At 45.5% G+C, this 15,826-nt stretch overlaps 1 protein-coding gene across 2 annotated transcripts in view; it reads left to right on the top strand.

The window, feature by feature from the left end:
- The window catches only part of GAB2 (GRB2 associated binding protein 2), a 158,225-nt gene that overhangs the window by 106,167 nt on the left and 36,232 nt on the right, over positions 1-15,826 (top strand). For both annotated transcript variants that reach the window (XM_087895765.1, XM_060684776.2), the window contains exon 2: positions 4,429-4,729. In XM_087895765.1, coding sequence (XP_087751891.1) covers positions 4,429-4,729 — 301 coding nt within the window. The remainder of the gene's footprint in view (positions 1-4,428; positions 4,730-15,826) is intronic.

The raw sequence follows: 15,826 nt of genomic DNA, 5'->3' as shown, positions 1-15,826 counted from the left end.
CCACCTAGTCACATGACCTCCAAGCCACACCCACAAAATAAGCCATGCCCACAGAACCGGTAGTAAAAAAATTTAGAACCCACCCCTGAGTACAACATTACCAGAGGAGAAGCTACGCAAGATAAGGTTAACAACTCTTAATGCCTTTTTGGCAATGTTGTTACAGTGGGCTTCGGCACTTAGTTGCAGGGAGTTTACACATTTTAGGGTTAGGGTTAGGGTTTTAGGGAGACAATTCATAACTGCGGTCCCTCTTTGGTATTGTTAAAGTGGGAGCCTCCAGTTACACCCACACCCACACCCATACAACTCTTAAAGCTAAGTTTCTAGTCCATGTGATTTGAGAAGTGCGTGGGATACAGTCAAAAAATCAGACCAGAGTTTTGTAATCTGATGGATGTGGTCTGTGTGTGCTCGTTTGCGTTTCGTTGTGTTAAACAGCTCAAAAATGAATAAAAGCTGCAGAACGTAATTACTGTAATTAACGCAGAGCGATTGGGTCGTCCTCTTCCCTTCAAAAATCTACTTCTCCATCTCTGTCGCGGCTCTAAAATTGATTTACTTCCGATGTCCCACCTTGCCCCTTGAATTTCCATTATATCAATTTTAGTGGCGGCTGCCTTGACCAACTTGGAAAGCCATGTAACATTATAAACACGCTAAATAAATGTTTCTCCAGACTTGAGTTTTGGCAAACCTACGAACTCAAGCTTTTTGTCATCTAGGATCAGCGTGTACTGACAATACTCATAAATCACAGCTCTGCATTTCATTGCCCATTCAAGGTTATTTCCAGCGAGTTCAAGATCTTTCCAAGAGGTTCCTTGGGGTCGGGCAAAAAAATAATAATCATGTACAGATATTTGTGCAGGAGGACTTGTTCTTTCTTCTTCTGACAAAAACAAAAATTGTTAGTAAACTGGGCTCTGGGCTTTAGAACTTCTGGTCTCTTACTAGAGTGGAATGATTCAGAAGAAGTGCTACAGATTTTATGTGAACATAGCACCTCCAGAGTCCAGCTGCTTCTGAAAGCAACCGTCTCTTCTTCCTCTTTTAGCTTTCCATGCAAAAGATGGGGCTGCTTGAAGAGCTGATGCATTAAAACAGCCCCGTCACTTTGTTTAAGCTGATCTGGAAGTCTGAAAATAAGATGGGGCTGCTTGGAGAATTGTTTTTATGAGCTGACTCATTAAAGTAGCCCCATCTCTTTGTTTAAGCTGATGTGGAAGTCTGAAAAGAGATGGGGTTGCTTGAAAAGCTGACTCATTAAAACAGCCCTATCACTTTGCTTAAACTGATGTGGAAGTCTGAAAAGAGATGGGGCTGTTTGAAGAATTGTTTTCATGAACTGATTCATTAAAGCAGCCCCATCTCTTTGTTTAAGCTGATGTAGAAGTCTGAAAAGAAATGGGGCTGCTTGAAGAATTATTTTCATGAACTGACTCATTAAAGCAGCCCCATCTCTTTGTTTAAGCTGATGTGGAAGTCTGAAAAATAAGATGGGGCTGCTTGAAGAGTTTCATGAGCTGACTCATTAAAGCAGCCACATCTCTGTCTTTAAATTCATGTGGAAGTCTGGAGAAAAAAAGATGGAGCTTTTATTAATTAGCCGCAAGTCCAAAGCAGCTCGGGTGCAAGTCTGAAGAAAGATAGGGCTGATTGAAGAGTTGCTTTCATGGGTTGACTCATTAAAGCAGCCCCATCACTTTGTTTAAATTCATGTGGAAGTCTTTAAAAAGGTGGGGTTTCTTGAAGAGTTGTTTCCATGATCTGACTCATTAAAACAGTCTCATCACTTTGTTTAAGCTGATGTAGAGGTCTGAAAAAAAAGATGGGGTTGCTTGAAGAGTTGTTTTCATGAGCTGACTCATTAAAGCAGCCCCATCTCTGTTTTTAAAGTGATGTGGAGGTCTGAAAACAAATGGGGCTGCTTGAAGAGAAGTTTTCAATGAGTTGGTTCATTAAAGCAGCCCCATCTCTTTGTTTAAGCTGATATGGATGCCTGAAAATAAGATGGGGCTGCTTAAAGAGTTGTTTTCTTGAACTGACTCATTAAAGCAGCTAGATCTCTGTTTTTAAGCTGATGTGGAAGTCTGAAAACAAATGGGGCTGCTTGAAGAGATGTTTTCAATGAGTTGGTTCATTAAAGCAGCTCCATCTCTTTGTTTAAACTCGTGTGGAAGTCTGAAAAAAGAGAGAGAGAGAGAGATGGGGCTGTATTAATTAGCAGCGAGTCCAAATGCAACTCTTCTGAATCATTCCCAGGCGTTCCCAGCACCCGTATAAACCCATAATGTGTTTTGACAATTCTCGCTTTATTAGGACACACAAATGAATTAGCATGCTTCCCTCGACACATTTCAGCCCACAGGCTTCAAAACAAGCCCTCGGGATGTTTCTCTCCTGCTGTGATTTATTTGTCCCCGAAATTGCAGCTGATGAAATTGCAGCTCATCCTCTCCTCCGTTGGAGTACAAATGATTCAAAACTGGGTTGATTTGTCACCTGTGTTTCTTGGAAGTTGCAATGATACCCAAATGATGCGTTGAATTTCAGAATTAGCCATTGGAGAAGTACATTACAGGCAGTCCTCTACTTACAATCACATTTTAAGCCCCAAATTTATGTTGCTAAGGAAGACATTTGTTAAGTGAGGTTTACCCCCATTTTACGACCTTTCGTGCCTCCGTTCTTAAGTGAATACACTGCCATTGTTAAGTTAGTAACACGGTTGTTAAGTGAATCAGGCTTCCCCATTGACTTTGTTCGCCAGAAGGTCACAAAAGGAGATCACACGACCAGGTGTGAAATGCTACCGGTTCGGGCTGATTCGCCAGAACCGGTAGTTAAAAATGCTTTAAAAAGTAAAAAAAAAAAAAAAAAAAAAAGGTTCCCACGATCGTACATCACTCAGCTGATCGTCGGAACTTTTTTTTTTTTACTTTTTAGCAGTGGTGAAATGTAAAATTTGTTACTACCGGTTCTGTGGGCGTGGCTTGGTGTGGGGGGGGTAATATGACTGAGAGGGTGTGGCCAACTTTTTTTTTTTTTCCTTTTAAAAACATTTTTTCTATAACCTCTTTGGCTGAAGAGGTTGTAGACTTGCCTAATCGGCAGAGGCTTTCTTTTTTTTTTTTTAAAGCCTCTGACGATCCCAGCTGACTTGCCTGATCGGCAGAGGCTTTTCTTCCTTTTAAAAACATTTTTTCTACAACCCCTTCGGCTGAAGAGGTTGTAGACTTGCCTAATCGGCAGAGGCTTTCTTTTTTTTTTTTTTTAAGCCTCTGACGATCCCAGCTGACTTGCCTGATCGGCAGAGGCTTTTCTTCCTTTTAAAAACATTTTTTCTATAACCCCTTCGGCTGAAGAGGTTGTAGACTTGCCTAATCGGCAGAGGCTTTCTTTTTTTTAAAAGCCTCTGACGATCCCAGCTGAGTTAACTGATTGTCAGAGGCTTTTGTTTTCTTTTAAAAGCATTTTTTCTACAACCTCTTCGGCCGAAGAGGTTATAGAAAAAATGCTTTTAAAAGCCTCTGACGATCAGGCAACTCAGCTGGGATTGTCAGAGACTTTTCAAAGCATTTTTTTTTACCACCTCTTCGGCCAAGAGGTTGCAGAAAAAAATGCTTTGAAAAGCCTCTGACGATCCCAGCTGAGCCGCACGATCATCAGAGGCTTTTTTTTTTTACTTTTAAAAGCATTTTTTCGGCCGAAGAGGTTGTAGAAAAAATGCTTTTAAAAGTATATTAAAAAAAAAGCCTCTGATGATCGTGCGGCTCAGCTGGGCATGGAGGGGGGTGGCCAAGGATTTTTGCTACCGGTTCTCCGAACCACCCGCCGCCATCGCTACCGGATCGGGCGATCCGGTCCGAACCGGGAGCATTTCACCCCTGGTACAGGTAGTCCTTGATTTACGACCACAATTGAGCCCCAAATTTCTGTTGCTAAGCGAGACATTTGTTAAGTGAGTTTTGCCCCATTTCACGACCTTTCTTGCCGCAGTTGTTAAGGGAATTGCTGCCATTGTTAAGTTAGCCACGTGGTCGTTAAGTGAATCCGGCTTCCCCATTGACTTTGCTCGTCAGAAGCTCACAAAACGGGATCACGTGACACACACACGGAATACTGTCACCGTCATAAATATGAGTCATATTTATGCGATCGTCATATATTTATGTCAATTGTCAAGTGTCTGAATTTTGATCATGTGACCCTGGGGTCAAAAGTGTGAAAAAACAGTCTTAGGTCACTTTTTTCAGTGCCGTCGTAACTTCAAACGGTCACTAAACAAATGGCCGTAAATTGAATGCGCAATTACAGTCATAACTTAAGGAACACTTGTAATCCCAGCTCAATTGGAATCAAACTGAGGCAGCTGCTTCTCTTTCCAAGAATTAAAAAATCTCTTTTTTTTTCTGTGTCTTCCAGGCGTGGAAAAAACGATGGTTTATCCTTCGCAGTGGCCGGATGAGCGGTGATCCCGATGTCCTGGAGTACTACAAAAACAATCACTCCAAGAAGCCGCTGCGCGTGATCAATCTCAATTTTTGTGAACAAGTGGACGCCGGGTTGACCTTCAACAAGAAGGAACTGCAGGACAGTTTCGTCTTCGACATCAAAACCAGCGAGAGGACCTTCTACCTGGTGGCGGAAACGGAAGAGGACATGAACAAATGGGTGCGGAACATTTGTCAGATTTGCGGGTTCAACCAGTCAGAAGACTATCCGGGTGAGTTCCGCGTTTCACATCGAGTGGCGTCAAATATTTTGGGCCGACCTTAGACTTTTGTCCGGCCTTAGAATTAGTAAGGGACTTTGGGCCAATGACCAGGAGATGAGGAGTTCTAGTTCTGCCTTAGGCATGAAAGCTGGATGGGTGACTTTGGACCAATCACCAGGTGATGGCGAGTTCTAGTCCCACCTTAAACTTAGTAGGGGACTTTGGGCCAATGACCAGGCGATGAGGAGTTCTAGTTCTGCCTTAGACATGAAAGCTGGATGGGTGACTTTGGACCAATCACCAGGTGATGGAGAGTTCTAGTCCCACCTTAGACTTAGTAGGGGACTTTAGGCCAATCACCAGGTGATGGTGAGTTCTAGTCCCACCTTAGACTTAGTAGGGGACTTTGGGCCAATGACCAGGAGATGAGGAGTTCTAGTTCTGCCTTAGGCGTGAAAGCTGGATGGGTGACTTTGGACTAATCACCAGGTGATGGTGAGTTCTAGTCCCACCTTAGACTTAGTAGGGGACTTTGGGCCAATCACCAGGTGATGGTGAGTTCTAGTCCCACCTTAGACTTAGTAGGGGACTTTGGGCCAATGACCAGGAGATGAGGAGTTCTAGTTCTGCCTTAGGCGTGAAAGCCGGCTGGGTGACTTTAGGCCAATCAGCAGGAGACGGTGAGTTCCAGTCCTGCCTCAGCCATGTAAGCTGGATGGGTGACTTTGCACCAGTCCTTTTCTCTCAGCTCGATCTACCTTGCAGAGTTGTTGTGGGGAAAATAGGAGGAAGAAAGTGTGTCAGATATCTTTGCCACCCTGTTATTTGTAAAAATAATAGACCCTTATTGTCCCAAAAGTCACCTAGCTGCCTTTCATGCCTAAGGCGGGACTAGAACTCACCATCTCCTGATCCCTAGGCCAGCACCTTAGCCACAAGACCAAACTGGCTCTTACCCTTCTTTGGAGCTGTTTCTTCTGGGTTGAGAAAGTGTTGTGTTTGTGGGTGTTTGGATGGTATGCAGAAGAGAGAGGCCACTTCCTATGCGCTGTGGGCGGTAGCAGATTTCCCCAAGAATTATCCGATGTCCCCGCAATGAAATCTTTAACCCAGATGTTGGCATCTTCAAAGGTTTTAAAGTTGGGAACGAGACTATCAATCCTTTGGGGAGCAAACAGCTCCAATTCTTACATTTGCAAATTCACTCAAACATCCAAAACCGCATGATCTAAACAATAGTTTTGCTACTGACGTTTAATCGCAAAATTCAGCCTTTTTTTATTTTTTGTATTTTGGGGGGCACAGAGGCAGGGAATGGGGTGAGAGATGGCTAACACAATCCTGGGTTGTATAAATAAAGGGATAGAATCAAAATCGCGGGAAGGATTAGTACTGCTTTATAAAGCCTTTAGTAAGGTCACACCTGGAATAGTGCATCCAGTTTTGGTCATCACCACGTCACAAAAAAAGATGTTGAGACTTTGGAAAAAGGGCACGGCTCGAGGAAAGCCTCCGGAGCCTGGGGAGGGCAAAAATGGCCCCTCCACCGTGGTGCAGGAAGCCAACTAGGCCACACCCAACATGGCCATGCCCACCCAGCAACCTGTTCTGTCCCTGTCTCACACACGCACACAAACAGACAGCCGGGGGTTAAATAAACTGGCAGACAACCAATTCTTCCGATAAGACGCTTGGCAGCAACCCAGTAGCTGCTTGCCAAGAACTTTTACTCAATAAACAAAATACACACAGTCAAGAATTGTCCAGTCTGTAATTAAATCCAAGGCTGATAATGTTGTTTCCAAAGATGTAATGTGACTCGATAGTAGTTAGTTTTGTCCGTCACAGAGTCTGAATGGCCACCTCACCCCCTTTTATACCCTGTGGGGTGTGGTCCAGTGACTCAGCTTAATCTCTGGCACGCCTCTTCTTCTGTTGCGCGCGCTTATCTCTGCGACGCTGCCGAGGATCCAGCCAAGACTCATCTCCCTCATTACTGTCCACCTGTGGCTGCGTGGACGTGCTTGGCCCCGGCCCTATCTCTTGCCCTTCGGCGAACACCGAAGGCTTTGCCAGAGAGGAGGGTCCTGGAGAGGGAGGCCTTGCCAACTCCTCTCCTTCACTCTCGGAGTCCTCTCCTGCCGATGACACAGGCTCAGGTAACGGAGCCACAACACAACCAGGCAGAGAACCCCTTGCTAAAATTTTTGAAGCCCATCCCTAAAAATTACCTCTCTATGCCTTCCACGCAGAAAATATTTTACGCCTCTGAGCTCACAAAGCACCTGTTTCAGAAAGTATTAAACAACAGGAAGGGGCACTGGAAGCCAGGTTCACTTAGGGACAGTCCCTACTTTAAATATATATGGTTTTTTTTTCCACATTCAGAGAAAAGAGCTTTACGTTGGCACATCTCTGTCTCTTCGGCCTGGGAGGTTTGAAGCATGTTATTTCCCCTCACTCCATTGCTGTTTGTGCCCAAAAGAAATAACAGAATAATCTGATTCTTCTCTTTCTTGTATTTCTTTGGTTAACCTATCCATTTCAGCACATTCTAAGATTTTTTTCTATTACTTCTATTTCATTTGGTGTTCTTTCTTGCTTCCAATTCTTTGCATAAGTTATTCTTGCAGCTGTTAATATGTGAATTGTGAGATATTTGATAACTTTAGGATATGATTTGTTAAAAATTCCTAATAAAAATGTTTCTGGTTCTTTTTCTATCTGTGTTTCTGTTATTTGTTCAGATTATTACAAAATATGGAATAATTTGATATAATTGGTTAAAAGTGAGAAATAAACAAAAAATATAGGGGGAAATATTACCAATTTAACTATATAAAGAAAATGTTATTGGATTAAGGAGAGGTGAAGAAATATATTATAAGTAGTATTGTAGAATGTCACTTTGAAAAAAATGCTTAAGAAGAAATCATAATCTTTTTGTGTATATGTTGTATAAATGTTTGTTGTGTGTATGTTATGTTATGTCTTTTTTAATATTTATACTCAATAAAAATTAAAAAAGAAAAAAGAAATAACAGAATAACAGAGTTGGAAGGGACCTTGGAGGTCTTCTAGTCCAACCCCCTGCTCAGGCAGGAGACTCTATACGCATGACGGCGAACCTATGACATGTGTGCCACAGGTGGCACGCGGAGCCATATCTGTGGGCACCGGAGTCATTGCCCTAGCTCCAGTGTGCATGCGTGCGCCAGCCAGCTGATTTACGGCTGGCCCCGCCGATGCCACCCCTTTCCTCCCAGGAGTCTCCACGTGACCCGTTTTGGATGCCAGGTAAGTACAGGGCTCGCACGGAGGCTCTGGGAGGGCATTTTTGGCCTCCAGAGGGCCTCCAGGAATGGTGAGGGAGGCTGTTTTCACCCTCCCCAGGCTCCAAGAAAGCCTCTAGAGCCTGGGGAGGGCAAAAAAACAGACCCACCTGTAACCTTTGTCGCATGCCAAAAGCGGGGGTCGTGCGGCGGGGGTCGTGGGCACAGTCACTCACGCCCTTGTCACCTCCCGACTGGACTACTGCAATGCTCTCTACATGGGGCTCCCCTTGAAAAGCACCCGGAGGCTCCAACTGGTCCAGAATGCGGCCGCGCGGGTGGTTATGGGCGCAACTCGTTGTGCCCACGTGACACCCCTCCTGCACGAGCTGCACTGGCTCCCAGTGGTCTTCCGGGTGCAATTCAAGGTGTTGGTCACCACCTTTAAAGCGCTCCATGGCATTGGACCTGGATACCTTCGAGACCGTCTTCTGCCACCAGTAGCCTCCCACCGGCTAGTCCGCTTCCACAGAGAGGGTCTCCTCAGGGTGCCATCGGCCAAGTTATGTCGGCTGGCGACACCCAGGGGGAGGGCCTTCTCTGTGGGAGCCCCAGCCCTTTGGAATGAACTGCCCCCGGAAATGCGTAAGATCTCCGACCTCCGTGTATTTCGCTGTGCCCTCAAAACCTTGTTGTTCCACCAGGCTGGGCTATCAAGGTAAAGATTTTAATTGGTTTTTAAATATGGGATTTTAAATTGGGGGTTTTTATAATTGAGCCTATCACTTAATAATTTTAATTATTTTTAAGTTTGTCTGTCTTTGTGCTTTTAATCAGGCTGTACACCGCCCTGAGTCCTTCGGGAGAAGGGCGGTATAGAAATAAAATAAATAAATAAATAAATAAATGTGGGGGGGCGCAGGGGGGCATTGAATTATGGGTGTGGGCACACATGTGTGCGACCCCCCCCTGCACTCCCCCCGCTTTTGGCACGAGAGGGCAAAAAGTTTAGCCATCGCTGCTCTATACCTTTTCAGACAAATGGCTGTCCAGTCTCTTTTTAAAAGCACCCACAACTTCTGGAGGCAAGTTGTTCCAGTGATTAATTGTTGAGCATCACCAGTGCTAGTAAGGAGTGTTGTTTGCTGTCAGTTTGTATTCTAGCGGCTTGGCCTGTTAGTGTTGGTGGAAGCGACCTCGGAGGTTCTTTGGCTGGGCTTTTTACTGTTAGCTTGAAAGGAAACAGCACTCCTTACTTAGCACTGATGATGTTACCTAATTGGGTAATGAAACGTCTGCAAGAAAACAAGGAAGCTCAGAAAGCACCAAGGACCCCACAGTCATTGTTCTCCTCCTCCTCCTCCTCCTCCTCCTCCTCCTCCTCCTCTGCAAACCCCACTCCCTTCTAGAACTGATGATGCTACCTAATTGGGTAATGGAACGTCTGCAAGAAAACAAGGAAGCTCAGAGAGCACCAAGGAGTCCACAGTTCTCCTCCTCCTCCTCTTCAAACCCTCCTCCCTTCTATCACTGATGAGGTTACCTAGTTGGGTAATGAAACGTCTGCAAGAAAACAAGCAAGTTCAGAGAGCACCAAGGATCCCACAGTCGTCATTCTCCTCCTCCTCCTCCTCCTCCTCCTCCTCTGCAAACCCACTCCCTTCTAGCACTGATGATGCTACCTACTTGGGTAAGGAAACGTCTGCAAGAAAACAAGGAAGCTCAGAGAGCACCAAGGACCCCACAGTTTTTAATCTGCATTTTGACAGAAAGAACTGGGAGAAACAGAGCAAGGTTAATCATGCTTTGGTATGTCTCAAGTGCGCTCCTTCTCCCGAAACTGTTTATGCTTTGAAAGCGAAAGTCAAATAAGCACAAGATTCTTAAAATAACTTGCTGACCGAGTCTCAGGAAATTTAGGGTCAAAGCTATGAATCACAACAATCTGATTTTTACGACTATTTTTTTTTTTTGCATGTGTGTGTGTGGGATAGTGGTTAAGTAAACCCAGCGACTGTAAAGCAGCCACCAGAGTTGTGAAGGGAACACCACAGTCATTTACAACCCATTTTACAACTGCCACAACTTAGGGCCTCAATGGGCAGGCAGGCTCCACTATGGTCGTAAGTCGAGGACTAGCTATAAATATTGGGCACAGTGAATTTTCCGGGTGCAAATCCCCATGCATACTGGAGATAGCTTACATACCACTGAAAAGGGAGAATTAAAAAGCCCCAAACTTATTTTCTCCAGCAAATCAACACACCACTGATTTTCTGAAGAAAAACACGAAGTTAACATTAGGCCAAGGGTCAGCAACCTGCGGCTTTGGAGCCGCATGTGGCTCTTTCACCCCTGTGCTGCGGCTCCCTGTCACTCAAAATATGCGTCAGGGCGGCTTACAATGCGTTAAGGAATAGTCTTCATACTTTTGTATATACCTGCTTAGTAGGGCTTTTGGGCCCCCCTAAGCGGTGTTCTTTTTTTATACAAAGTCAGCTTATTGCCCCCACAATCCGGGTCCTCATTTTACCTACCTGGGAAGGATGGAAGGCTGAGTCAACCTTGAGCCTGGCGAGATTTGAACTTGCAATAATTGCAGGCAGCTGGCGATGTTGATTCTTGATTCCATCCCTCTGTTGATGCAGCCTAGAACTGTGTTGGCTTTTTTGGCAGCTGCCGCAAACTGCTGGCTCCTATCTAAATGGTTGTCCACTAGGACTCCAAGATCCCTCTCGCAGTTACTACTATTGAGCGAGGTACCACCTATACCGTACCTGTGCATTTTGGGTTTTCTTGCCTAAATGTAGAACCTTCCTTTTTTCACCACTGAATTTCATTTCCCACCCACCCCTTTCCTTGCCCTTCCCACCTTTTCCCTTCCTTGCCCTGCTCAGCCCAACCCTCCCTGCCTCCCCCCCACACAATCCGTCCCAGGAGCCCTGTGACAATTTACCCTACGAAAGTATGAAGCTGTAAGGAGTTTGCGCCAGGAAAGGAAACTGGAGTGTGTGCGGAACACAATAGAAAGGAAGTACTTGGACTTTGCTGCAATATGTAATGCTTTCCGGACTGCAAAGTCAGGAGGCCTTCCGCAAAGAGTTGGGCAGAAAAGCAAATGGCACAGCCGGACGCCCATGCTTTGCTGCCCGTGATGGAGGCCGGATGGAAGGACCTGCCTTTGCAAGCTGATTTAAAGAATGATACAGAATAACAGGAGTTGGAAGGGACCTTGGAGGTCTTCTAGTCCAACCCTCTGCTCAAGCAGAAGACTAGTCTAGTGAAGAGAAGGAGCAGGGGAGACAGGAGAGCATCTTCCAATACTTGAGGGGCTGCCACAGAGAGGAGGAAGGGGGTCAAGCTATTTTCCAAAGCACCTGAAGGCCTGTTCTATCCCCAACCACACGCACACACACCAACAGACGTTCAAGAGTTAAAGGCCAAACCAGCCGGCAAAATCCTTTTCCTTAAGATAACGGAACTTGGCAACAACCTAGTGGCTGCCTGCCAAGAGTTTATTATTTACAGAGAGGAGAGATAACTTCTCCCCACTTCTGATACATCAAAAGAAACAGCTCAATAATTACGGAGTTAATCAAGTCCAGAGATAATCCAGCTAAGTCTTATAGCAAAAGTCCGGCAATGCAGAATGGCGTGGAAGCTTTCAGCTTTGTTCGTCACAAGGTTTGACTGGCCACCACGCTCCCTTTTATACCCTGTGGGGTGTGGGCCAGTGACTCAGCCTAATCTCGGGCACGCCTTTTCTTCTGTTGCGCGTGCTTATCTCTGCGACGCTGGCGTGGATCCAGCCAAGACTCATTACCCTCATCACTGTCCATCTGTGGCTGCGTGGACGTGCTTGGCCCTGGCCCTCTCTCTTGCCCTTCGGCGGACACCGAAGGCATTGGCAGAGAGGAGGGTCCTGGAGAGGGAGGCCTTGCCAACTCCTCTTCTTCACTCTCGGAGTGAAGGCCAGAGAAGGAATAATGGACGGAAACTGACCAAGGAGAGATTCAACCTGGAAATAAGGAGAAATTTTCTGAACAATCAACCCATGGAACAGAAGTTGCCTTCGGAAGTTATGGGAGCTTCATCCCTGGAGGCTTTCAAGAAGAGACTAGACTGCCATTTGTCAGACATGGTGTAGGGTCTCCTGCTTGGGCGGGGGGTTGGACTAGATGACCTACAAGGTCCCTTCCAACTCTGTTAATCTGTTAATTGTTGGTGTGATGTTAATTCTGGGTGTTAATCTTTGTTCATTTGGGCATTGATTGCCTGTGGGGAGGTATTTTGGTCTTTTTGTTTCTTGATCGTTTTTTTCCCTGGTTGACTTTGGTCGCAAAAGGGGATCATGTGACACTGCAGCCGTCATAAATACGAAGCCATTGCCAAGCATCTGTGTTTGGATCATGTGACCATGGGGTTACAGAAACGGTCATAAGTGTGAAAAACTGTCCTAAGTCACTTTTTTTCAGTGCCGTTGTAACTTCAAAGGGTCACTAAATGTACTGTTGTAAGTCAAGGACTACGTTTGCTGTCATTTGACAATTTTCAGCACGATATCTTTGCATCCAGCCAGCGAGGGGGAAAAAGAAAAACAATATTCAAATAGGAAGGCTTGTATTTACGAATTCAGTGAAAGCATTCCACAGCTGTGCTCCTTTTATCCCGATCCAGATTGCATCTTTGGCCGCAGCTGGAGTCTTGCAGCTTTTTGTCAAAGCGATACAGATGTTTTCGTACCCACTGAGTCCTGCCCCCAATCCTCCCAAACCCCCCACCCACCCACCCAGTAATTGCAAACAGAGCTAAAATCCATCTGGGGATGTTTTCTCCTGAACGGGGATTTTCCCTCCTGACAGTCAAAGCGGAAGAAAAAATGCCCTTCCGTAGAGCGAATTAGAATAACAGAATAACAGAATTGAAAGGGCCCTTGGAGGTCTTCTAGTCCAACCCCCTGCCCAGGCAGGAAACCCTACACCCTATGATTATGGGAGCGACGTGGCGCTCCCATGTAACACCTCTCCTGCACGAGCTGCACTGGCTCCCGGTGGTCTTCCGGGTGCGCTTTAAGGTGTTGGTTCTCATCTTTAAAGCGCTCCAGGGTATCTACGAGGCCGCCTGCTGCCACCGATAACCTCCCACCGGCCAGTACGCTCGCACAGAGAGGGCCTCCTCAGGGTGCCGTCGGTCAAGCAATGTCGGCCGGCGGCCCCCAGGGAGAGACCCTTCTCTGTGGGGGCACCCCCCCTGTGGAACGAGCTACCTCCTGGAATACGACTGATCCCGGACCTTCCTTCCGTAAGGCCCTGAAGACTTATTTATTCCACCAAGCCGGCCTAGCCTAAATGATTTTTAATGGGATTTTTAAATTTTATAGACTTGGGGTTTTAAATTGGGAGGCCGATTGATTTCATCTCTTTTAATTATCTTAACTTTTGTATTGTATGTATTTTAACGTTGGCTGTTCACCGCCCTGAGTCCCTTTGGGAGAAGGGCGGTATACAAATTAAATAAATAAATAAATACATACATACATACATACATACACACACACACACATACATACATACATACATACATACATACATACAACACCACAGACAAATGGTTATCCAACATCTTCTTAAAAACATCCAGTGTTGGAGAATTCACAACTTCTGGTGGCAAGTAGTTCCACTGATGAATTGTTCTCACTGTCAGGAAATTTCTCCTCAGTTCTAAGTTGCTTCTCTCCTTGATTAGTTTCCACCCATTGCTTCTTGTTCTACCCTCAGGTCCTTTGGAGAATAGCTTGACCCCCTTTTCTCTGGGGGCAGCCCCTCAAATATAAGAAGAGTGCTATCATGTCACATGACCCTGGGACACTGCAACCCTTATAAATGTCAACTGATTCGCACTTTGATCTACATTTTTTTTTCTTGCAGCTTGAAAATAATAGGGAGGGGGATGAAATGCAGTGGTGGGAGAATGGTATCCAAGCATCCGTCAGCATCTTGGGACATTGCTGGCATCCCAAGGACACACTGAGCAGACGTCACGGCGTGGCTGGCTTGTTTCCCAAAACAAAATGAAACAGGAGTGATTGGTGGATGTAATGGATTGTGGGCGGCCCGTAGGGAAAAGGGGGAATGACTAGCTATGTTTGCTTTTGCGCGGGAAATCCAGAGCTGGTTTTGCTTCTTCTGCGCCAACATGGATTTTTTCGGTAAAGTTTTATACTCTTGGTAAAATAATGTCCCAGGAATTTCTTTTTCTGGATTCACCAATTGGACAGTGGACAATAACCACAGTACGTGCCACTTACTAAGGGCCTGAATTTTGATTCCGTGACTGCTGTGACGGTTAAAAGTACAAGAACCAGTTGCAAGTCGTTTTTTCCAGCACTGTCATAATCTCAAATGGTTGTTAGATAAAGGTAAAGGTTCCCTTCGCACGTATGTGCTAGTCGTTCCCGACTCTAGAGGTCGGTCCTCAATGCCATTTCAAAGCCGAAGAGCCAGCGCTGTCCGAAGACGTCTTCGTGGTCATGTGGCCGGCATGACTCACCACCAAAGGCGCACGGAACGCTGTTATCTTCCCACCAAAGGTGGTCCCGGTTTTTCTACTTGCATTTTTTACCTGCTTTCGAACTGCTAGGTTGGCAGAAGCTGGGACAAGTCACGAGAGCTCACCCCGTTACACGGCACTAGGGATTTGAACCGCTGAACTGCCGAACTTTCAATCAACAAATGGTCCCATCAAATGGTTGTTAAATGGTCATAAATCGAGGATTGCCTGTATTCATTTCAACCATGTGGGAATGTGTCAGGTGTAAATATGTGGAATACACGTATGTATGGGAGTCTGTTGCTGAAATCCATACAATCGGAAGCCTCAAAAAAACATTAGAACGTAGATCAGGAATTAAACAGTATAATTAATCGATAAAGTATAGATAATAATAAATTTGTAGAAAGGACCTCGAAGCAAGAAAAAAAGTCAGTAACGTGTTTGAAGTGGCACCTTTGAAGCATTAGCTTAAAAACACCTTTGAATCAAAGGTGTGTATTGGAATGACACCAAAAAGAGAACGGAGGAGGAAGATGATGAATGAAATTCCAGATTATTAGAGTAATGAAATGAACTGAAGCCAGAAAGTTCATCGTAACCTCTTGTTGCTTTTGGTTTGAGCCTCAGATAAGCGTGTGGGGGTGTTACATCTCCTCAGCGTGACACCTGTCTCCTTTAATGTGCCCGTGTTACAACCTGTCCTGTTGCTTCCCCCCCCCCCCAAGAATCTGACAAAATCTCCTTCAACGGCTGTTATAATGCGTCGTTGAAAGACGTCGTGGCTTGTGTGAATTGCCAAGGGGAGCTGGCTTCAAAATGGTGGCTGCGATTTCACTTTTTCTTGCAGGGTGCAGCTGTGGGAAAGAGTGTATACAGGTAGTCCTTGCCTTATGACAGCAATTGAGCCCAAAATTCCTGTGTCTAAGCGAGACCGTTGTTAAGTAAGCTTTGCTCCATGTTACGACCATGCTTGCCACTGTTGTAATGTGAATCACTGTAGTGGTGAAGTTGGTAAGACGGTTGTTAAGCGAATCTACTCTGTTTCCCAGAAAATAAGACCCAACCAGAAAATAAGCCCTAGCACGATTTTTCAGGATGCTCGTAATATAAGCCCAATTTCACCAGTGGTGAAATTGAAATTTTTTTACTACTGATTCTGTGGGCGTGGCTTGGCGGGCATGGTGTGGCTTGGTGGGCGTGGCTTGGTGGGCATGGCAGGGGAAGGATACTGCAAAATCTCCATTCCCACCCCACTCCAGGGGAAGAATTCTGCAAAATCTCC

Source organism: Pantherophis guttatus, chromosome 5 (assembly GCF_059756535.1).
Source record: "Pantherophis guttatus breed Tessera chromosome 5, ASM5975653v1, whole genome shotgun sequence".
Classification (NCBI taxonomy): Eukaryota; Metazoa; Chordata; class Lepidosauria; order Squamata; family Colubridae; genus Pantherophis; species Pantherophis guttatus.
Note: the sequence above shows the minus strand (reverse complement) of the source record. Positions and strands in the feature narration are given on the sequence as shown.